The 23,520-nt window shown below is 39.5% G+C and overlaps 2 protein-coding genes across 9 annotated transcripts in view; one reads left to right on the forward strand and one right to left on the reverse strand.

The window, feature by feature from the left end:
• The window catches only part of znf704 (zinc finger protein 704), an 80,932-nt gene extending 66,418 nt beyond the window's left edge, over nucleotides 1–14,514 (forward strand). For 2 of the 5 annotated variants that reach the window (XM_055219654.2, XM_055219655.2), the window contains exons 6-9: nucleotides 841–1,099; nucleotides 4,649–4,759; nucleotides 5,087–5,184; nucleotides 8,124–14,514. In XM_055219654.2, the coding sequence (XP_055075629.1) occupies nucleotides 841–1,099; nucleotides 4,649–4,759; nucleotides 5,087–5,184; nucleotides 8,124–8,238 (583 nt within the window). In that variant the 3' untranslated portion in view covers nucleotides 8,239–14,514. The remainder of the gene's footprint in view (nucleotides 1–840; nucleotides 1,100–4,648; nucleotides 4,760–5,086; nucleotides 5,185–8,123) is intronic. The other 3 variants (XM_055219656.2, XM_055219658.2, XM_055219657.2) reach the window with 3 other exon arrangements.
• Nucleotides 14,515–15,952: 1,438 nt separating this feature from the next.
• The window catches only part of tpd52 (tumor protein D52), a 42,275-nt gene continuing 34,707 nt past the window's right edge, over nucleotides 15,953–23,520 (reverse strand). For 2 of the 4 annotated variants that reach the window (XM_055218928.2, XM_055218925.2), the window contains exons 3-8: nucleotides 22,995–23,143; nucleotides 22,150–22,251; nucleotides 19,421–19,447; nucleotides 18,019–18,060; nucleotides 17,598–17,646; nucleotides 15,953–17,521 (exon numbers count right to left, since the gene is read on the reverse strand). In XM_055218928.2, coding sequence (XP_055074903.2) covers nucleotides 17,399–17,521; nucleotides 17,598–17,646; nucleotides 18,019–18,060; nucleotides 19,421–19,447; nucleotides 22,150–22,251; nucleotides 22,995–23,143 — 492 coding nt within the window. In that variant the 3' untranslated portion in view covers nucleotides 15,953–17,398. The remainder of the gene's footprint in view (nucleotides 17,522–17,597; nucleotides 17,647–18,018; nucleotides 18,061–19,420; nucleotides 19,448–22,149; nucleotides 22,252–22,994; nucleotides 23,144–23,520) is intronic. The other 2 variants (XM_055218926.2, XM_055218927.2) reach the window with 2 other exon arrangements.

A 23,520-nucleotide genomic window follows, 5' to 3' on the forward strand; every position in this document is an offset into this window, starting at 1 on the left:
CCCAACGGTTGAGTCGTCGTCGACAGTCCCTCGGAGGACCACCATCCTGCTCGCAGGGGGATCCGGAACGGACCACGCCCGATCATTTCCCCGGGGTGGCTACCGAGGGTCTCCGTTTCCGCGAGGGGATGGGAGATGATTTCCGGGGGCATCTGATCGTCGACGATTCCCAGGAGGGGGGTAATTCGTCTACCTCGGTTCTCGGAGCGATCGCTCCGGTTCTCCTGGCGCAGTCCGGCCAACCGTCCTGTTGGTCTCATCCCGGCGGCTGCCGGCTTCGCCAGGGTCCCCAAGCCCTCCACCCCTCCCTTGGACTCTCGCTACCAGAGTTTGTTTTTGTTGTGTTTTATGTGAGTGTCTGGTAGCCACTCGTAGAGGGGAGGGTAATGTCACGGTTAATCCGTGTCATGTCTTGTCTCTGTTCCCATTGTTATCACCTGGACATTCATTGATTAATTACCTGCCTCATCACACCTGTTTGTCATTTAGTCTGTGTGTGTATATATACCTCTGTCTTCTGTTTGCTCACTGCTGGATCATTGTCATTGATACCCTGTCTGTTCCTGTGTTCATGTTCCTGTGTTCATGTTCCTGTGTTCATGTTCCTGTGTTCCTGCCTTCACTATGTCTGCACTCGTGTTTTTATTATTAAATTTTATTTATTTTGAACCTTGCATTTGCGTCCTGTCCTTTCAACCCTTCCGTGTCGTGACAACTTTACTCGAGTACACAATGTAAACGGGTAGATTAAAAAGATTAGCATAGAGCTGAACTCTAGAAGTTAAATCAGTGGTCACAAAACAAATACTGTAGTAATATGATACATGATGTTCTCTTTAGGCGTAACTGTGAGTCCGAGTGCAGTGATGGTGAGGAGGATTTCTACTATACTGAGATTAAGCTGAACACAGACTCTGTGGCGGACGGTTTGAGCAGTCTGTCTCCTGTGTCCCCGTCTGTGCTGTCCTCTCCACCACCTCTGGACCAGAGATCACCGGACAGCACCAACGGCCCAAAGAACGAGAACAGCCCCAGCACCCCTCTCAGTCGCTCTGCTCCCAGTGCACTCTACCTAGTGCACACAGACCACGCCTACCAGGTACCGCCCATCTGATAATAATGAGTGGATTGTGGACATTTAAGCCTTTAATATTGTTCTTTTATCTGTGCCAACATCCACTGTGTCTTCCTAAGTTACTGTAAAACATTACAGAGATTCGGCCCCCATATGACTGACATGAGATTGTTCTGTTGGTCACGCTGTACAAACCAGCACAAGTAACATACATCACATATACAGTATAATGATGAGATAGCACATGTTCTTCTTAATACTTACAGTCATGTTTAAAGATGAGAGGTGCCAACTTGAATGTAATTGGGTTTTTTTCCAAAGTGGCTTGATTCCTAAAAGATCTTATTAGCATTGGGTTCCCTGGGTATCAAAGCCCACAATCTTTGTGCTGATAATTTAGTGCTATATCAATTGAGCTACAGGAACATGTTATCATAACAAAACTAAAAATGACAAGAAAGCCCATACTGGGTCATCTCAAAACAAAACACAATAGTGATGCACTGATGACAGCATTGCTCATACACGACTAGTTCACTGAACCCTATCTGTTTTTAAGTAAGTTAGGAGTGTCGCTCTCATTGTATGTTTGAAACAAAAGTCTAAGCCCACCCGCCCGAGCCCGTAGAGCAGGGTTAATTAACCGGCGGCTCGTGGGCCAAATGCGGCCCTCCAATCATCTTCATCTGGCCCGCCGGTTATCCTTATCTGATTTAAAAATCAGTGTTTTAACTTTCCTCCTTTCCACTGTACAAATGACGGTCGATAAACCGGAAGGAGAGTTGAAAAGGGGCTGCGTAGGGTGCCAACCATCTGCGGGTGCGTAATTTTCGGATCCAATTTGGGTTTTGGATACATAAAAAAAACTTGTGCGACTACACTGCATGTGACACTCCAACCGGAAGTGCTGTAATTCAGTCTGTTCCAATCAAAACACTGTGCAAGGTGAAAACTATGAATCCTTCATTGAAAATGAAGAAGGAGGAGTTACTACCACGGGTGGAGCGAGTATGAGTCATGCAACACTATACAACACTGTTTTAACTTATGGTTCACTACATGTTCGTGTCATTTATATAATATGCACTCGCCTATTTCCAACATAAGACAGAAATCTTACTTACCGCATGCAACTCATGACCCGGTTGGGAAAATCCAGCTCATAAAACACACACGCAAAACTCCGCTGCTACCCCGGATAATAAACTATATTCATTGTTTTCATAAGGCTGACTTTCTTCTCCTTACATCCAAAAACACACTTCTTCTTCCGTGCCATTGTTGAGTTTTGAAATTAAAGAAAGCTATCGCGTGATGTTTGTAAGTTTTAGCATCTCCCGCTGATTGACGGGTGGGCGGGGTTTTCCGGGAGAAGTGCCCATATAAAGAAGTGATACTTATAGAAACCCCTGAAACATCAGCTGGACTCGTAATCGAAAAAAACTTTCCGAAACTTGTACGAACCCTGCATTCGGCACAGAAATAGTCTGTAACATGCCCAACTACTTTTTTGACACTTTGCCTACGTTTAGCATGAGGAAACAACTCTATAACTGTCTTAATAAGTCAGAATACAAGTACCATTGAACCACCCCTTTAAAAATATTAAAAAATAAAACATGAAGTGCAATTTAAGTAATTTAGGAGAAGACTATATGTTGTGAATACTTGAAATGTAAAAATGTATAAAAGTTAAACATTTATAAACAAAAGAAGTTTAAGAGCTCTGCTATAGGGCTTATTCGCAAACACCGGAAGTCGCTAACCGCAGCCATCTTGTTGACATGACATCTGTCCTGCCCCTAGCCGCACGTAGATTTGAGTCGAGGGGAGCAGTAGCCTAATGGCTTAATCTCGTCTGTATTAAGAGAAGATGAGCTTGATTATTGTGAAACCATATCAAATAGACCCAATAGTCTTAAGTAAAGATCCGTCCTTATTGCCAGCTGTAACTTATCCGGATATTTATAACTATATCGTTCATACAGTATCCGCATTCATCATACAAGCACTGAAGGGCCGTTCACATTATAACGATAACTATATCATCGTCCACATCACCAAACAATACGTTTATGCTAATTCGCTCACGGCACTCGCGCAAATCACTTGCCTTTAATATTGCTTGTAATAAAAACTTTTGCAGTCCTCAACACGCTGCGTTTCGCGTAACTCTAAACAGTGAATCTAGTTTGTGTAATCTCTTACCTTTTGGCATAACAGTTAGTTAATGTAATAGATTAACAAGCATTACGTAGTCGATTTTCACAGCAACGGCAGGTAATCTAATGTTATAGACCTCAGCAATGAGCTTCAATGTCTTTTTGAAGTTCAAATAGATTTTAATGCTATCAATGGTTTATCCTTCATCAGGTGGAAAAAATCGCTCAGAAAGTGATCCCAATGATGCCGTTCATTGTATCTGTATCGTTATAGTTTTGGTGTGAGCTCCGCTATTATCTTTAATATAAAACGATTTTCAAAACTATATATTTTTTTATAAATATTGTTATAATGTGAACGGCCCTTAATTCCCTACCTAGTATCAATGCCAGACCTATTATTATGTTCATATAGTTATTAATACTAATTTAATAACTGTCTCAATGTATGGCAGCTTATTTGAAAGAGCAGTTTCAGCCACTGCTTACAGCTAACCATATGTGATCAAATGATGGGGACAGACTTTGCTGTGAGGCATATATCCCTAACGTTACCTGTGGTAAAATGATGGGGACAGACTTTGCTGTTGGGAGTCTTTCCTTCGCTGGTTCAACTCCTCTGTCTCCTGCCTTTCATGTTTTCTGACAGTCGGTATCGCATAAAAAGTAATTCCGGGGTTCTTTTTGCTGTTATTAGAACAGCCGTGTATTACACCACACAACATCGCGCGGTTTAAAAACAATTACACCGATAATACCATGCATAATACCCACGCTGCCGCGCTTGTCAATTGAGAGACTGACAGTTCTATGTCAACAATATGGCCGTCGCGAACATTGATGACGTAGATCAAATAACCCCTATACAAAATTCATTATTTACACTTGAAGAGTTTCGTTGCAAAACGAGATAACCACCGTTTTTTTAAATTGTTCAGAAATCTTGTTTTTTGGTTGTGCATTCCAATTAATTTCAATACAACTGCAGTTGGTTTGTTTTGATTTAAACCTTCATAACTTAAAAAATACAGCTAAGTAGCACCATAAAACAAAATAATAACATGATAACATAATAATAAACATGTTTTGAGAAAAATGTAAAAAAATGGATTTATCTCGTTTTGCAACGAAACTCTTCACTTGCACTTTTTTGTGCAATGTTCATAGATGAACTATTAACATTTGGCTCTTGCAATGTTAAACTGTAATTTTTAAAAATATTAATAAAGAAAATATGAGTTTTCAGTAATTTAAAAGCAAATATATATATATAATGTTAAAATAGGGGTTAAAGTTTGGCCTGCATCATATTTACAATTTTAAAATCTCGCACACGAAAGAGTAGTTGAAGACCCCTGCCATAGAGAGACTTTAGATTAGTGTGATTATACACAATCCTGTCACTCCACAGGCCACCGCCCCAGTCACCATCCCATCAACCAACTCCACCGGCTTTACACCATCCAGCAGCAGTTTCAGTATCTCCTGGCAGTCCCCACCCGTCACATTCACTGGCACCTCTGTGAGTAAACACACACACACACACAATCTTGTGCTTATCGTGCCCTAAATTATTATATTGAGCCCCTTTGAACCCACAAAATCATACAGTTGTTTGTTTGTACTATACAGTTTGATACCAAGAGCTGTGTTAGGTTGCTCATGTCATGTGTGTAGGCATATAAATTGTTTATTTGTTTGGTTCTACAAACACACAAACAGATATGTAAGCTGCTTCCATCACCCACACTCAACCATCTCTGTGTTCACACCATGCCAGCCACAGACTGATGTGTGAACAAAATAAACATGCACTTAAAAACATGTGTTTGATTTCTGTGGACTACAGGCTTCACCCACTCACAGCCGGACTCAGGGCTTTGGTGAGCAACGCTCTCAGACCATTGCAGTGATCTCATCTCCACCCAGAGCCGCAGGTTCCCTCAGGTACACACACCTGTGCACCTAAACATTTACACACCTGTGCACCTAAACATTTACACACCTGTGCACCTAAACATTTACACACCTGTGCACCTAAACATTTACACACCTGTGCACCTAAACATTTACACACCTGTGCACCTAAACATTTACACACCTGTGCACCTAAACATTTACACACCTGTGCACCTAAACATTTACACACCTGTGCACCTAAACATTTACACACCTGTGCACCTAAACATTTACACACCTGTGCACCTAAACATTTACACACCTGTGCACCTAAACATTTACACACCTGTGCACCTAAACATTTACACACCTGTGCACCTAAACATTTACACACCTGTGCACCTAAACATTTACACACCTGTGCACCTAAACATTTACACACCTGTGCACCTAAACATTTACACACCTGTGCACCTAAACATTTACACACCTGTGCACCTAAACATTTACACACCTGTGCACCTAAACATTTACACACCTGTGCACCTAAACATTTACACACCTGTGCACCTAAACATTTACGTTTAGTTTTAAGATGCATTCATATTTGACTCCAGAAGACATAAATCATTTTGAAAGTGTAAAGATTAAAATGGCTGAATTTAATTTGAAGAGGTGCTGGTAAATGCAAGAGATGTGACACCTATAAAGTAACATTCTTGTTGTCTGGATGCACTTCATAAAATGTGTGAGTAATGTGGGAAAAGTACAGTAAGTCCTGCTGCTCTTTTTTGAGTTGGTATGATGCCAGAAGGAGTGGGTAATCCCAGTATTGTAGAATGACTTTAACTGATTTAACTAGCTGTGGAATCAATAAAGTCACTTCATTTTCTTCTATTAGGTTTGCTTGGCTTTTTACACGTATACTAATGTGACATAGTTAGTTATTTAAAAGAAATAAATGATAGATCTTTTAACACTTGTACATGCTTGCCCAGTGTGTGTCAATGGTTATGTTTCATATGTTTACGGTGGAGTATAGTCTGGAGAGAAATCTTTTCTGAAACATCAGTAGATGAGGATGGTTTTCATGTTTAAGCACCATTTAAAAAGAAAATAAACAGCCTAGCACCCAGCACTTGCCAAGCGCGAGTATTCATGATGAAAAGGTGCACATCTCTAATGGGTGTTTAACTTCATGTGGCGCAATTGGTCTGTGCAGCACCGCTGTGGGAAGTCAAACTCCACTAAAATGGAAGCATGATGGGCGAACAGCAAACTCACGATGATGAATAATGATGCAATACAGAGAGACTGAATTGTATGTGCTACTATAGTCTGTGAAATAGGAATAGAAAGTGAAAGACAATATTAACCTTACAGCATTTATTAATCTATAATACAACGGTTTGTTTGTTCAAGTTAGTTTATAGACATTAACTAATGTTTGAACTTGAAATTGTTTAGGTTAAAGGGGACATATCATGAAAATCTGATGTTTTCCATGTTTAAATGCTATGATTGGGTCCCCAGTGCTTGGAAAATGTGATAAAGATCAACCCAGTAACTTAGTTTTGGTAAACCATTCTCTGCAAGCACGTGAAAAAATAGCTAATTGCAATTTTGCTCCCCCTGTGATGTCAGAAGGGGATCTTATTATAATAATAACACCCCTTAATCTGCACCATCCAACCACAGCACTGCCATTTAATGCAGAGATCAGCTCATTTGCATTTAAAAGGACACACCAAAAACAGCACATTTTTGCTCACAACTACAATGTGGCAATTTTAGCATTTTATAATAAGTTTTCTATATTGTATTTTGAGCTAAAACTTTACATATGATATTTTTACATCTAAAAAAGTCTTGTGAAAAGTCTCCTTTAATGTTTATTAACATGTACTAAGTAGGGCTGTCACAATGATTAAATAATCGTCTCATCGCGATTGTTTGACCTCATCAGGATGATTTCAAATCACCGCGATGATTGCACATCCCTCTAAAAACACAAGGGGGAGCTGCTGTGCCTGTATAAACGAGACTGTATCAGATGGTGCTCCTTAACTGACAGTGTAACGTGATGCATTGCAAAGCCGTTCAGTACAGTGGAAAAACAGCGGTTAAAGAAATGCTGCAAAACTTTGATAAGCAGTATGAACTGCCAGGCAAAACAGCAATTCCAAATTTAGGGAATTAAAGGAAGCTATTCTTATGGATTTGCAGCCACCACAGACATGTGGTCCAGTACTAATATGACCTTAGTAGGATTGGCTACAATTTAAGGCCTGTTCTGGTATATTATTTTGATTGCATTTTTAGTTGTTTTTCAGACACTTTATCGTGTTTATTTCTTTATTTTCAGCTTTTGAAAGACATATTCATTAAATAATCACTTTTAAATATGTGATATGTGTACTGCCAGGTCACAACAATGTGTGAAAATTATTTAATGAACAAACAAAAACATGTATGAGAATTATTATGTCAAAGCAATAAAACAGACAATTAATCATCATAATCGTCAAAGTCCTAAAATAGGCAATTAACTGTCATAACCATTACAATTTATTAACCGTCAGCAAAATTTCAAAATCGTGACAGCCTATTCAATAATAGTGACAGTACTATTACTAAGATGAATAAATGCTTTAGATGTATTATTTATTTAATGACAGGTCAGGTTAATTATTGTAGTTAACACATGGTAGCTTATTGCATAATGTTTATTTAGTGTATATGTAAGTTAACAAAAAACAGTAAAAATATTTATGTCCAGTTAGTTTTATCAAGTCACCGGCCATTGGCACATGTAGATGAAACATTTATGTACTCCACATGGATTGTAAATTGTGCTTTTAATCCATATAAAACACAACTCCATGTGTAATCTCATATGCATATTGCACATGAATGAGTCTTACTGTGTAGGATCCTGTATGCTGTACAATATTTGTAAAAAATCCTTCTCGTCTCTTTCTGTGCAGTAGGAAGTCACGCGGCGAGGGGAAGAAATGTCGTAAAGTCTATGGCATGGAGAACAGGGACATGTGGTGCACGGCCTGCCGCTGGAAGAAAGCCTGCCAGAGATTTGTTGACTGAAACAGCTGTGATAGCTGAGACGTATAAACAGGGTGGGCTTCCCGTGCATGCGTACCATAATGAAAATAAAAAGCTTTCCTTTTCTTTGTTACTGACCACAGCCCCGCCCTGCTTTATCCTAAACCCATATGAAGCCGGAGGTCAAACCTCACTCCTGAACCAACAGACTGTCTCTCTTTCTTTCTTTCTTTCTTTATGAAGTTTCTCTTTGAGGCGAGATGCTTTGCACTGCGAAAAAAAAGAAAAAACTTGACTTTGTTTGTGAAATACTGCTTATAAAGCCATCCAGTCAATGCCTGGAGGACCAACCTCTGTCCGAGGTCTTTTCAAAGAGTACAAAACTCTCTCGGAGACTTTGAGAGCACTATGAAACCGAATGGAAAATGTGTTTTTTTCTTCTCTGTGTACATTTTTCTCCTGCCCATTTTACTAAAGGTTAAGGGTCGGACAGCCTGAAAACCCTGTTTCTTCAAGAATGTAACACCACAGGGATTTGTTTTAGGATTTGTAAGGTTGAGTGGACGTCTCCCCTGAGTGGGAATTCATCAATGCAAAAAATGAAGCTATGGCAAGCAAAATGGATAGAAAAAGACTTTCAGCCGTGCCGTCACAAGCAATTACATCTACGATGGAGGGATTTTATATCTCTGCTTTTATATCAATAGGACGTTTCGTTCAGGGATGTGAAAGTTCAAGCAAAACCAGCAGTTAGATTTAACAGCCGAGGGTTTTTGTCACAGGAATAACTTCTTGCTACCAAAAAGGGTTTTTTTAACGTGCCAATTTTTTGCTTCGTGTATATCTGACTTCACAATAAAGGACATTTATTGAACTTCATCGGCACATCAGACTCTTCCGGCAGAGAAACAAACTCATTCACAAGAGAGCCATACGTGAGTTCACGCTGCAGTCAATATGAGTCGACCGGCACACCCGACTACAGAAACTCTGCCAAACGCTTCGTTTACCTCCTATAGGTGAAGAGATCTTCCTCACCTTTGATTTTGACCTCAACGGCTCAAGCAGGAAGGAATGAAAGGAGCAGATGCCACGTCCACGTCACCAGCCGGACAAGCTGAAACTTTTTGTTATTTGTCTGTGGTTTTGTGTAACAGGACGGCTCACTGGCCTCGTGAGGATTTTGGTCAGATGGTTTTGATGGGTCCGGTTTGATCCAAGAACAGATCCGAAAGGAATTACGGCAGCTCGCTCTTCAGTTATCTGACGTTGTTTTCTGGTGTTTTGTCATCCCATGATTCTACTTGCACTTAATATGTTTATAAAGATTTATAGTCATGGTTGCTCCAAAGCTAAAAGTGACGCTTCCAACAACTTGTGTTTGTATTTGGTTTAATTGTTAACTAGACCGAGAGCATTTTTATGATGAAATGATATATCACAACCTTTATGCAGTTATTAAAGCTGAGGTGTGTAATTCATCTTCAACGAATCCAACTGCAAAAATAATGACGGGATTTCTCTCCATCTGGGAAACCAGATAGTCCCAACCCAAATTCACATCACTGTTGCCATATTAGGATGCTGGGTCCATGAGTGCAATGTTTCGATAGCATCACTGTGTTTACTCTTTTTATAGAAATAAAACTTCAATATTAAGGGATTGAAAACAATTACACACTTCAGCTTTGTATCAGAAGACATTTTATGTGTGAAAACTGCCAATCCACAAAACACATCCCATCAATAACAAGACTTAGCTACGGTCAAACCCCACACCAGCACCCGAAACCTTTGTAATCTTCCACCAGAGATGAAGGGATGTGTTTTAGGATGAGGATGATCAGCTGCCGCCTCTCTTCATTCCCTTCCTGGTGCTACCACAGCTTGTGAGATATCTCATAGAGGGTTTTGAGTAAAAGCTGATGAACCTTCCTACACTTTACACTTGGGTGTCCATTCTGGGAAACTTATTCCATCGTGTTTCCATGTGTGGAAATGAAGTAATTTTGGGATCAAGTATCGGGTGCTATTGGGATGACCCAGAGTATCTTTAATAAATGATTTCTATATGCTCTTGCCTCAGATAAGCCGTTGGCGACTTTACCGGTGGTTAGTTTGAGTAATGATATTTCATAAACACCATTGTGTTATCATGGTGCTCACCATATCTATTGGCTGTAGTTTTATTAGCATCTTTACATCACTGGTGTTTATTGGGGCTGCTGGTTTTCTTCTCGTTTTATATAACATGAAAATATAAGGCGCATATCAAGCTACAACATGAATACGTTCGCCACGCTTGTTGAATTATATCGCCAGCTTTCTTCCACAGGTTAAACCATATATAACTTACATACAGTACTTGTGTAAGCTACCTGGTTAACACTATATAGACGTAGCGCTGCTCATGAATACCAGCTTTGATCAAGGTCGCATAGTTAGGCAGTACAGAATACACAGAGATTAACCGTTAGCTGTCTTTAACTCAGTAGTCTTCTCTGGTTCTGTGTTAACATACAGTATAGGTCATAACCAAGATATTACGTATTATATTAATCAACGTCTAAATGTTTTGATCTACATTGTAAGCTACAGGTGAAGATTCTGGAGAACAAAGATGTTTCCCCGTTGGACACCAGGAGTTCGTGATAGTTAAGGCATAAAAACTCTCGCCATCTGTTTTTGTCATGCGGCGATGTAAAGAAAATTGGGAGGGGTATTGATCAGATACACATATCTGTGCAGATGTGTTGGTCGATAGGTCCCAACACGAGGCTGAATATTTACTGCCTTTGCATCGGGCGAGAATCCTTCATGTAACTGCCAGATGGCAGATGGACCACTCGCTAGTCTGCTTATGTAACTGTGTGTAGTTGTGTGCGTTTGTGTGTCCAGCCACAAACAGCAAGAGCGAAGGACATTGACGGTGCGGAAAAATCGCTGCGTCTGCAGAAAAGATTGGCCAACTGGAAAATCAAGATTTTGTATTTTATTTGTTATTCATTCTGCAATGCATACTAACAACAAAACAGCTGGTGGGTCTCTGTAGCACGTGGGCCAGAGAGGGGACCTGAAATGCTTTTGTTGTTTTTCCGTGGAGGGGTGAAAATCTCTCCAAACTTTTTCAGGAATGTATTTGTATGAGGAATACCGGAGTTTGACTGTGCCTTGGTGAGGTCTGATGCTGTGCGCGGAGATGCACAGAAAAGCAAAGGAATGTTTCCGGTGTCGGCTTGTCTGAGTTCATTTCGTCGGAGTGAAGGCCTTTTTTACGTTCGGCAGATTTAAGGTCTAGCGTTTGCTATTCTCAGAGTCTTTTGATGAATTTGAATCTTAGGGGAACGGGGTGGGCGTCTTTTTTCCCAGTTGTCCTTTGTAAACGACTTTCAGCTACAATTTTGTAGTTGTTTTTCTCTGTCGTTTTCATCTCCGGGTTTGGAAACAGCGGGACGCTTTTAATCAACATGATTACGGCTGAGTTTTTAAAGACCGGGGGAAACTTTTTTCTTACAAGATGCTTAAACGGTGAGATCATTCATTATTCTCAGAGACTAAAACTTCAGCCTAACAGACCAGATCGTGCACATATATGCTAAAAATCTTGGGGTTATGAATTACTATCTTGGTCCTAACCGCAGACAGCAAATGACTCCGGGCCGGATCCGCACCGGACCTACGCCGAAATCAGCAGCTCCGGGCCGGATCCGGCCCGGATTCGTCTGCTGTCTGGTCCAGATACAAGTTTATGAGATCACCTCCAATGGGTTTGGACACATGTTAGCTTTGTTCCTTAACCTAGCATGCTATGTTGTGCTCCCAATGTGAACGTTGTTCCCTGAATGATAACTCGAAGAAGAAATCTATTCGAAACAATCATTTTATTCATATTAGGCTGATCTGATCATTTAGTCTAAGACCATAATATGTGTGCTGTATGTACTTATATATGTTTGTTGATCAGTTCTGCAATTCAGGATGCTTACAATTGTACATTTTGGTTGGATTTTGCAAGCTGTCTATGTAAAGGGCAACACAGCATGCTATGGTTTTTCAACATAGCTGTCGATTAGATACGATTATTTAATCTGGCACGAGACGGTTAGGCGCATTGCTCTGAATGGATTATCTCACTGCTGATCATTGTCAATCAAAAACCATGTTAACCTCAAGAACTCAAAGACTGTCGCACTGGATTTTTACACTTTTTCAAGTATTTGCTGATCTAAGTGTATTTTTTAATACTGCATGTGCATGCCGATGGAAAAAAAGAAAAAAATTGCCGAATTTCTGAATGTCGTTGGTGATGTTTTATCCGTGTAAACCGACACAGGGCAGGTAGGCTGCTGTTAGGACTTGCAAAAACCTCCTCCATCCTGACTTCCATTCATTTCCATCATCCAGTTTCAGCACTGGGAATAGTCTTACATTTCTGACGCGAAGGGCTTTTCCCTCATGGGTTTATCCCTTAAAGAAATACAACTTTCTGAAATGATCTCGAGTATGAATATACAGAGCTTTAGGGGAGTTAGCACAAGAGTCTTGAGCTGCTTTTATAGTCATTTTATGGTCTCATTTTTAGTCATAACAGCTTGTGGTCACTGTGTGCTTTGACTAAATCATTCGGGGTTTAGACTGACACGAGGGTGAGCAAACAACTGAACTTTTTGTGTGCACTGGGAGAGCTAAGAAAGCCAAAAGTGTGTGTGGTTTCTTCTAGACCTGCGCTATACTTAGCATCATGTGCACACATCCGTTGATTTTATAGACTGTTGCACAGGGTCGACCGCCCTAAAAACAAACACATGCTGATGATAATAGGAACAGCGTCTGACCTCGGTAGCAGATAATAATGGCATAATAACAAAGACTAAATATAGGGACTGGTTGATCTGAAGGACCAATACAAGTTCTTGTTCTGCAGTCAGCCCAGAATGTGCTTTTTTAAGTTGTATGTTTTTTTTGACATTCCTGGTTTGAGAAATATGTTTTCCTCGGCACACGATGCGTCAAGAGAAACTCAGGATGTCTTCATCTTTGCATGCCGCTGCTAGCAGACACAGCAGTTAAGTTGTAAAGCCATAAAAGAAAAGAGGTGTTTGGGGACCCATTTACCAAAATAATAACGTCCCCAAATTCCACATCTATCATTTGACCATTAAGCAATGTTTAGAGTATATTACTGTGTATTATTCATTATTGCACATTGACTACGTGTATTTCAAAGCTTTTCATGGAAGAAGGTACCCGTTTATGCCAATGTGAAGGACGAACTCTTGTAGATGCAGCTAGCTATAAACTATATTACAGATTGCTCTCAAAACACGATTTACTTGCCATTGACATTAGCACAAAAAAATCCAAAGATTTTTCAAATTCGACATCTAACATGAAAGGAAAGGGCAAGACATTTAATTTTGGTCAATTTGTGAGATGGCACTGTGAAAAATTCAAATATGTCTAAACTATCAAACCACAAGTTTCTATTTTTAGCACGTGGATGTCTTTGTCGTTGCTTGTGATCCCAGCGGGGTTTAACCTCCCTCAAACCTTTCTTCAACATCAACCCGTTATAATGCAATGAAGAAAGATTTCAGATATCTGTGGTGTGGAATTGCTGCTGAAAGCTTGTAACCGGCAACACTTGACTCTTAATGAAATGAAAGAAATGTAGCCCTGTTGTTAAACGGAGTCAAGCATCAGCGGAGACGAGGGCCTTAATTAGAAGATATTTTCAAGGCTTCATGCCACTAGAGTTTGTGGTCGTGTCTGGTCTGTTCACTCGGATACAATTATGCAATTTTATGCTTTAGTGTACAGGCTCATATGGCAACATATATAGTAAGATTGAAAGAAGTTATTTTTACACCATACATTTACTGTGCACACACTTGTCTTGACTGTGGATAGGAGCGTAGAGGGAGCTAAGATGATCTTATACTGCAATACATTAACTGAAAGCACTTCGCTATGTGTATATTTGTGTCTTACCACCACGTTGATCTAATTGCACCGTTTTGTTCCCTTTATTTCTTTTATTTTCCTCAAAAAGATTTTCATCTCCTATAAGGGAGGAAACACTCGGTGACTGTTATTCTTCTTCTTATCTCACTTGCTGGCTGTATTATTAGTTTTTACTCTGAGCTGTGTGTAAATAGAAACTGCCATTGTAATTGTGCTACAGTGACAATGTTGTGGTGCTTGTCAGTGCCGCTGTTGTTTATATTGGTGTGAAACCTTTCGAAGGTGCCTGTGTTACTATGAGCTCCTGGTTTATCGTCACAGAAAAATAAAGTTTTTCGGCAGCTGTTTACTATACAGTGTGTGTCAGTGTGTAATTGTTTCTGAAATAGCCTTTGAGATGAACAAGGCTTATATTATTATAATAGTTTGCAGACAGAATATTTAAACCTAAAAAACAGCCATATACTGCGTTGAGTAACATTATGAAGGTTTTTTGATAGCATGCAGACCCAACACTCTTAAAAGGTAATGCCATTTTTGGTTCCCCAATGTACCATATGAATAATTTGTTTAACCATTACAAAAAACATTTTTACAACATAAAGGTTCAGATGTTCTGAACCATACTACCAATAATGTCTTCTTCTGTTGTATCGTGTAGCACTTGATTTTTTAAGGGTGCACAGTGTCAGGGAGAGAGGTTTGGGTCAGTAAAAAGTGTTGTCACTTGCCCGATCGGGCCAGTGCTTCACCCTCAGTCACTAAATATATTTTCATCAATGTATATTATTTAACATCTTGGAAGAAGACATTTACTTGGTAAAACACGACAAAAGAATGAGATGAAAAACGAAATGAATGAGAAGATTGACCAAATCTAGATATAATTGTTTGCCTTTTGTTTAGCAATAAGGAAACTACGTATCACAATTTCAGAAATCATGAAACCTCTTTATTCAGGTCTTTTCTGAGCAAACACAGTGATGAATTTAAACAAATAAAGCACATATATTGACATTCCTAGTCAAGTCTTTGATATGTTAAACATAAAACATTTAACGGTAACACTTATTAGGTTGCATTTGTTAACATAAATTAACAATGAGCAATATTGTTCTTGAGAATTTATTAATCTTTGTTAATGTTAGTTAATGACAATATGGTTTAAGTGATTGTTCATTTTAGAATTTACCAATACATTTATACATGAACTAACAATTGTAGTTTACTTCCTGGGATTGGTGATGTAGTAAAGACATTATCATTATCATAATTCCTCCGGCTTCGGACTAACGGCCTGTAAGTTAACTCTTGTCAGCATTGCATTGTGAGTGAATCTTTCAAACATGGTAAGGAGCGTCACATTTCCGGCTGATGTCAGAGGTATTCAGGCCAATCACGTACAGATTAGCTGGCCAATTATGGACACATAGCTTTTTAAATCTGTGCATTTCAGGAAGAAAGTGAAATCTGGAGCTAAAATAATACGGTACGGTATGTGGAAAACAATATGTTTTTTTAACCATAAACCACGCAAACACATTATATTATACAAAATACACAAAATAATGTTGTTTTTTAGCAATGAAATAGGTGCTCGTTAATAATCTTAGTTTATGTTAGCTAATGCATTAACTACTGTTAACAAGTGCAACCTTTTTGTAAAGTATTACCCATTTAACTTTGTAATCACCATGGCAGAGTACAAGACTAAAGTGTACATTATGGTGCCATCTAGTGTTTAGTAAAGGTAGTGAAACCTCTTTGTTTAAGCCTAAAGAATCATACTTGATAAAGAGAATGTGTTGTGTGCTTTATTAGACATTTGACATTCAAAGAAACCAAATATTTGTCTTTCAGTATGCAGTAATAACAGAAACAACAGCTACCCAAGAGAAAAGCCCATTAAAGACATTCAGTCTATGCATTCAGATACTCAAGTGATGATGATGATGATGAGGAGGAATACACAGAAAACATACAAAACCTGAGCTACAACATCTGTGACACATGAGGACGATACAAATAAAACATTCTTGGTCCCAACATGTATATATAACTGGATTATTGTTGATGCTTAACATCTTCCATATTAGTAGAAATCAATACTAGGAAGATAACTAGAAGAGTCATATTTCTAATCTATATGAACATTTATTAGGATATGTATAGCAGCAAGCATTAAACTTTTGCGATATGCATCAATTTAAAAGAAAATAAAAAATAAAGGCTTCCCCCCGAAAGCACGTTTAAAACACTCAAACACTTTTATTATTTCGACCTGGAACGATGATGTAGTGCTGGAACCTAAAGCTAATAAACACACAAAAAGACAATAACAGCAGGTGTGATTATAAATGTGCTTTAGTCTAAGATTAACTTTCTTACTGACATCCATCTCTCTTACATTCTAGTACGTCGTATCACACCATCAAATTTAAATGAACGCTTTTCAGTTTCAGCAACACGAGCCACTGAGATCTCAGTGATGTGCGACATTAATAACACAAGTTGTCTATCATGTACACAAACCCACAATGTCACAACATCCTTTGATCATATTTGGTGTTATAGTTATGAACATTAATAACACAGACTTAATACGGAAAACTGGTTAGACAGAAGTCATGATCCTGTGTGTTTTTGGCATTATTAAGGAGAACAAACACAATGTTAATTTACTATAAAAAAGTGCTAATAGAATTTTGGTTGTTTTTAGTAGAGCTACTTGCAAATGTTATTTTTTATCGGTGAAAATTATTTTCAATAATCTAATTTCATGATATGCACAGCCTCCTCTTTAAAGGACTGAGTCTCTCATGTAAACTGTGAGAACAGCACTGACACACAAGGTTAAGGGTCAGAGGTCAGAGTGATGTATTGCTCCTATAGTGCATAAGGGAGCCCACAAACACACACACAGATCTGTTCCAGTGCACGACTACCGTGTTCAGTCTGAAGACGCCAGCAGATAAACAAATAAACCGGCTGTACTAATGCTTATCATCGCCACACAAACGTGTGGTGTGTCGAAGAGCAGCTTTGAAATATTTAAATCCACATGCACTTGCAGAATGCACGAGACATCAATCTCATGTTCTACATTTACTGTAAATATAATAAATCGTCTTCTGGTTATCACAGTTGTGTAGCTGTGGAGTGGTGGTGAACAGGAGATAAAGAGAGAGAGATTGGGAGTTTAGATGGGCGGGTTGAGGAGTGTCAGATGTGGGGGTCTTTAGTGAAGTTGCTGATCTGGGCTTATTGTTGCCTCTGGTTGTTTTACCACCGGCTCTTCTTCAAGGGTTGAGTTTGAAACCTCTTCAATGTCTCCTGTTGAAGGTGTGGGGCTTATCTTGGTCTGCAAAGACATAAATGTCTATGTGAAAAAGACCAACACAAACACACGCGAATCGATAAAATCAGCATTGCCTTACCTTTAAAGTTTCCACTTTCTCCTCGAATGACTTAAAAGTGGGCATGTTCCTGCAAGAGATGTGATGCAATGATAAAAGCAATGCATGTAGGCATCATACAAAGACAGTAGGTGGCAATATGATGCTGCCTTATAAGATAAAACAGTTTTTCTGTGGGAATTTAGCTGAATATTTCATTCAAGACGAGAAGCTAATGACGTTTACATTGGATGTCTTCTGTTAGTGGTTTCAAACAGCAACTGCTTACAAGTGCTGGGTTGTTTCAACTCATGGTTTGGTGAAATATGACTCATTTAAACCCAACAGTTGAATTTAAATAAAAAAATTGCCATGTTTTACCCAACCGTGTATGTATAAAATATAAAACACAGATGATTTTTGTTGGTCAAGGTTTGCGCACAGTTCGTGACTTGTTGCTTACCTCATCACCGGCATGCTAGCAGAATGCTGTATGGAGCGAATACTGTACACGCGTCAGCATTAAAGAAGAGCAGACAGCAGTTAGCTAAAGCCTCGATACAGATCAGAAATGAAGCATGCACCCCACACACAAAACTTCATGCAATGTTGTAAGCGACCACGAGGTTTAAGACGTTATTACTGATATCACTGAAATGGATTCATGCAGTCATCAAGTGTGGTTGGGATAAACAGGGGATGTGAGAGTATTAGCGGATATTAAGTAGGGTTTAAACATGTGATTGTCAGAGGAAAGGATGCGTTCATCAGCGTGACGGCAGGAGGATTGAGAAGACAATGAGATACAAACACCCACAATAATGAAGTCTAATGAAAAACAATGAGATTACGGAAAAAAAAACAGAAAGCCAAGAACAAAAGTGATGGGAAAAATTATCTTATTGACATTTGAAACATTGAAATGGATGAGGAACATTTGAGATTTTTTACATTTGAGATTAACTTATATTAAAGGTGCAGTGTGTAAATTTTACCGGAATCTAGTGGTGAGGTTGCGAATTGCTCAGTTCACTGTTCACCCCTCGCTTTTGAAACGCATAGAGAAGCTATACGGTAGCTACAACTTAGTAAAAAAAGTTTGTCTGTTAAGGGCTTCTGTAGAAACATGGCGGCCCAAAATGGTGTCTTCCATGTAAGGGGACCCTCGGTATGTAGATAAAACGTCTCATTCTAAGGTAATAAAAAATAACGGTTCATTATGAAAGGTCTTTATACACCCCTGACAATATAGTTTTGTATATTTCTGTCAAGAGATCCTTCTAAAGTTACACACTGCACCTTTAAGTCCTTTATGAAAAAAAAACAACTCTTAGGGGCGGTCTCCCAGACAGGGTTTAGATTAATCCAGGACTAGGCCTTAGTTGAATTAATAAATTTTTTACAAACATACCTTACAAAAAAAAAAAAATTCCTTGAGACAAAACAATAACATTGATGTATGTTTACATATGTCAGTACAACGTGTTTTTAAATTAAGGCAGCTTTAAACATGCATTTCAGTCTTGGACTAGGATAAGCCCTGTCTGGAAAACCACCCTTATTGTTTCCAGGAGGCGCTTCTCATGCTGTCTTTAAAGCTTAAGTGAGACTCTATGTAAATGTTTGATTTAAAGTTTGTATTCATTCAGATATCAGTGGTAAAAATGTGCTCTTTGACTTTGAAGGCCTAATATGCATATCCACACAGAAACATTGCAAAAGACACAGCGGGCCGTGCATGCATAGGGACAGATAAAGACATGCTGTTCATTAATATATCAGACTATACTCATCACACTACTGAGTCATGTCACATTCACTATAAATGCCTTTAGACTAAAGCCCTTAAAATCCTGAAGTCTTACCCAAATGAGTTAGAAAATGACTGTAATCTGTAAACGGCAGAGGTTTATTATTAGTAAAAACACTTAAAGTCGCAATGAAATTGAAATGAAATTTCAAATGATTTATTGTGAGTGAGCTCATGTTTTTAATTGATGTGTTTAGCCGACTGCTCTCAAAACGCTCTCGCGGTACCTTAAAACCATACGTCACAGTCACATGCCTTCAGCCCTGGCTCTAGTCGGACAAATTTCTAACCGGCATGCACTGCTTCAAGTCAGCCGCCAATCGGTCTGCGCAGCGCCGCATGAAGTCAAACACACCTGATCTCTCTTTACTTCCGGTCATATGGTATGGCGGGTGGGTGGGGTCCGCAGAGATTAGCAAATAGCAACATGACCCAACTTCGAACAATCCAATCAGTTATCAATAGACTGATTCAAGTCCCGCCCTACCTTTATTCATTTCAAAAGCCGTTTCATTCACGGGGGATATATGTCACCACCGAGGGGCAACCTTCCGATCTCTCTGATGAAGCCAATATGGAAGTAATTTAAACTGCAATTCATTGACTGGCCGCTAGAGGCAGGATCCAAAAGGGAGTCAATTCCAATAGACCTCCATGTTAAAAATGGCCAACTTTACAGTAGAAAATAATGTTTACAGCCTGGTACAAAAAGTGTTGTATAGCTAATTTTGCCCTGTGAATTTTTTGCAACTCATCTGTTTAAATTATATTAAGCCTTAAAGTTCTGCATAATTAAGGGCGTGGCCGCTTGAGTGACGGGTGAACAGTCACTGCTGTCACTGACATTGAGCTAGGTGGGCGTGGTTTCAGCAACCATTTACCTCAGCTTCACCCACGTCCCGCCTCTTTACCCATGTTCGCGGTGACGCGGCCAAGATGGCGACGGAAGACACCGCCTACTTTAAGCTTCAAAAACGATATTCAGAAACCTATGGGTGACGTCACGGACACTACGTCTACCTTTTCTCTCAGTCTATGGTCACCACGGGGAAAATAAGACAATACTTCCACTTCATGGCGACTTTAAAGGGATATTTCACTCATTTACTTATTCTCATGTTGATCTAAACCTGTATTTCTTTTTTCTAAAGAACACAAAACAAGATATTTTGAAAAATGATTGTCAGCACACAGCTGATTGTAACCATTGACTTCCATAGGGGCAGCTGTTGGGCTTATAACCCGAGAGTTGCCGGTTTGAGGCTCATGACTGGCGGGTTGCGACTGTGGTGCCCATGAGCCTTGTAGTGCGTGTGTATTCACTGGATGGGTTAAATGCAGAGGTCACATTCCAAGTATGGGTTACCATACATTGGCAAATACGTCATTTCACTCACTCACTTTACTTATAATAGGAAAACCTTTGTATATGATAAATAGGCCCAACACGGTAGTGTGAAAAACATCCCAATATCATGATTTTTGCTCATCATCAACTGTCTTTACAGCATACCGGGGGGTCACCTGAAGTTCTGTCGATAACCACTAGACCCCAAAATAAAAATTTTAGTCTCATCAGGCCACAAAATGTTCCTCTAGGTTTCTTTGTGACAGTGTATGTGTTGATGTGATTCTGCACGTGACTTTATTTCAACAATGCTGCTTTGTTGGGGCTTCTTGCAAACAGCTTAGCTTCAATCAGACGTCTTCTGACTGACACAGTACTTACAGTACTTCACCTCCAAGATCGTCTGAGACCAGACACCCGGACAGCTGCTGCAACAGCAATCAGTTTGCATAACCACAAACTGTCAGAAAGCGTCTCGGGGAAGCTCATCTGCATGCTCGCCGTCCTCATCGGGGTCTCGGCCTGACTGCAGTTCACCAACTTGAGTGGGCAAATGCTCACATCTGATGCCGTCTGGCACTAAGGAGAGGTGTGGGCAGGCGTATGTTATGGACTACGAACACAGTTGCATTTTGAATGCACAGATATACCGTTACAAGATCCAGAAACTTGACACAGCCATTGAAGAGGAGTGGACCAACATTCCACAGGCCACAATCAACAACCTGATCAACTCTATGCGAGATTAGACGTGAGGCAAATGGTGGTCACACCATATACTGACTGGGTTTGGACCCCCAATACAGTAAAACTGCACATTTTAGAGTGGCCTTTTATTGTGGCCAGCCTAAGGCACACCTGTGCAATAATCAGCATCTTTATATGCAACACCTCTCAGCAAAGAAGAAGTGCTCACTAACACAGATTTAGACAGATTTGTGAACAATATTTGAGAGAAAAAAGGCTTTTTGTGTACATAGAAAATGTCTTAGATGTTTGAGTTAAGCTCATGAAAAATGGGGTCACAAATCACACAATATCCAACTAGTCGTGCACATCCCTAATTTCATTGTGGCTCTGTCTTTTCTGGGTGCAAAATTTAAACTTGTGCAAATCGGCAGTGTTATATAAGTGCTGAAGATTAACATGGTTAGGTTCACACATTGTTTATAATTGGCAATCGCATGTACTAACAGTTGTGACACTTAAATCTTGTTTACAGAATTCAGCTGTTACACCGTTATGTAGTCGCCTCCATGACTGAATGCTGTTGTCATTTTCTTGTAACTAAACTGTATGTGGATGACAGCATTTATTACTCCAAACAGTTTTCTGCTGCCATGTGAATATGTAAAGTGATTTAAAATAGACACTGTTAGTCAGGTAAGGTTGTGAAACCGAAGGATCAGATGTCGGACAAGTACCGAACCTCTCACCTAACGTCCTCCAGCTTTCTGGTGATGGCTGAGCCCACGCTGGAAAACGCTGTCGTCGCCTTTTGACCCACTTGAGACAGGGTTTCTGAAGTCTTCTTATACCTGCTCAAGCACAGACAGGAGACAAATTACTGGAGAAAACATCACCGACAACACAACATCACAGTTACACAAGATCTGATCATTCTGGTGCTAGAAAGAAAAGCAGGAATCCTAACAACTACATTTCTGCAATGTGATTCAGACAAACGGCGAGAGGTTGCAGTTATGAATGCATAGTAGAAGTGATAAAGTTCCCCTGTGGTGAAAATCAATTTTTTATTGTTTATATGTGTTTGTGGTGTTTTTAATATGCTTAACGATACCAGGCAAATGCATAATTCAACACTACTGCTGAATGTTTTATCCATATAATCGAAGATTTCCAAAGACAGTCTCAAATTGGTTTGAAATAGTTTTAAACATGTAACCAATAAAATCAACACACTTAAACGAGTGGATCAGTAGTTCAAGTCATAGATAGTTCATGTATGCATTGTGTGAAACCAGACTTAGCAATTATGTGTCTGAAAGTGCAGAATGTAGCATCTATTTACATATATATCTATGGTCCAAGGTGGTGCGATTGAGTAGAGGCGGGGACTAATTAGCATATTCATAGATCCATGTCTACTAAATGAGGCAAGGGTGTAGAGTTAATTTAAATTAAGAAATGACTGTGACAGGAAAACAACTTTTACATATGCTATAATGTTGCTCACAGATGAGTTTGAAGTGATAAAATAAAGGAGTACAGGGGGACTTTAACAAACAGAGCAGACAGCGAGACGGGCGAGGGCACGTACGCAGTGGAGGTGGTGACTTCATGCCAGCTCTTGCTCAGATTCTGTTTGAGCTCATTGAGTGGATTGATGCCCAGCTTCCGCTTGAGCTCTGCCACCTGCTTCTCTTTGGCCTCCAACACCTGAGAAAGAGTCTGGATCTCATCTTCCACCTGGAGGGAAACAGGAAACACAAATTCTCCTGACATAGATAACATGGATAAAATATAACAGCAGTTCATGTTTTGTTCATATAACAGAGTCTTAAAGAGACAGCCATCATATTAAACTAGACATGCCTTTCCAGCTTACATGGAAATATCCCTTAAAGAAAAAAAAATTACCATTAAGAGCGAGAGCTGTGTAAAAATCAGAGAAATTATAATTACATATGAAACATAATGCTGTACTGTGCAGTCTGATCAGATGTTATTTTTTATTTTCCTAGGCTTTTAAAGGTGGGGTTTAATAGTATTTCATGCATTCTGACATATTAAAAGAACATGCCCACATTTTGGGAACCTAGCCCACTCACCGTGTCCCCCAGAGC

Source organism: Misgurnus anguillicaudatus, chromosome 20, assembly GCF_027580225.2.
Source record: "Misgurnus anguillicaudatus chromosome 20, ASM2758022v2, whole genome shotgun sequence".
NCBI lineage: Eukaryota > Metazoa > Chordata > Actinopteri > Cypriniformes > Cobitidae > Misgurnus > Misgurnus anguillicaudatus.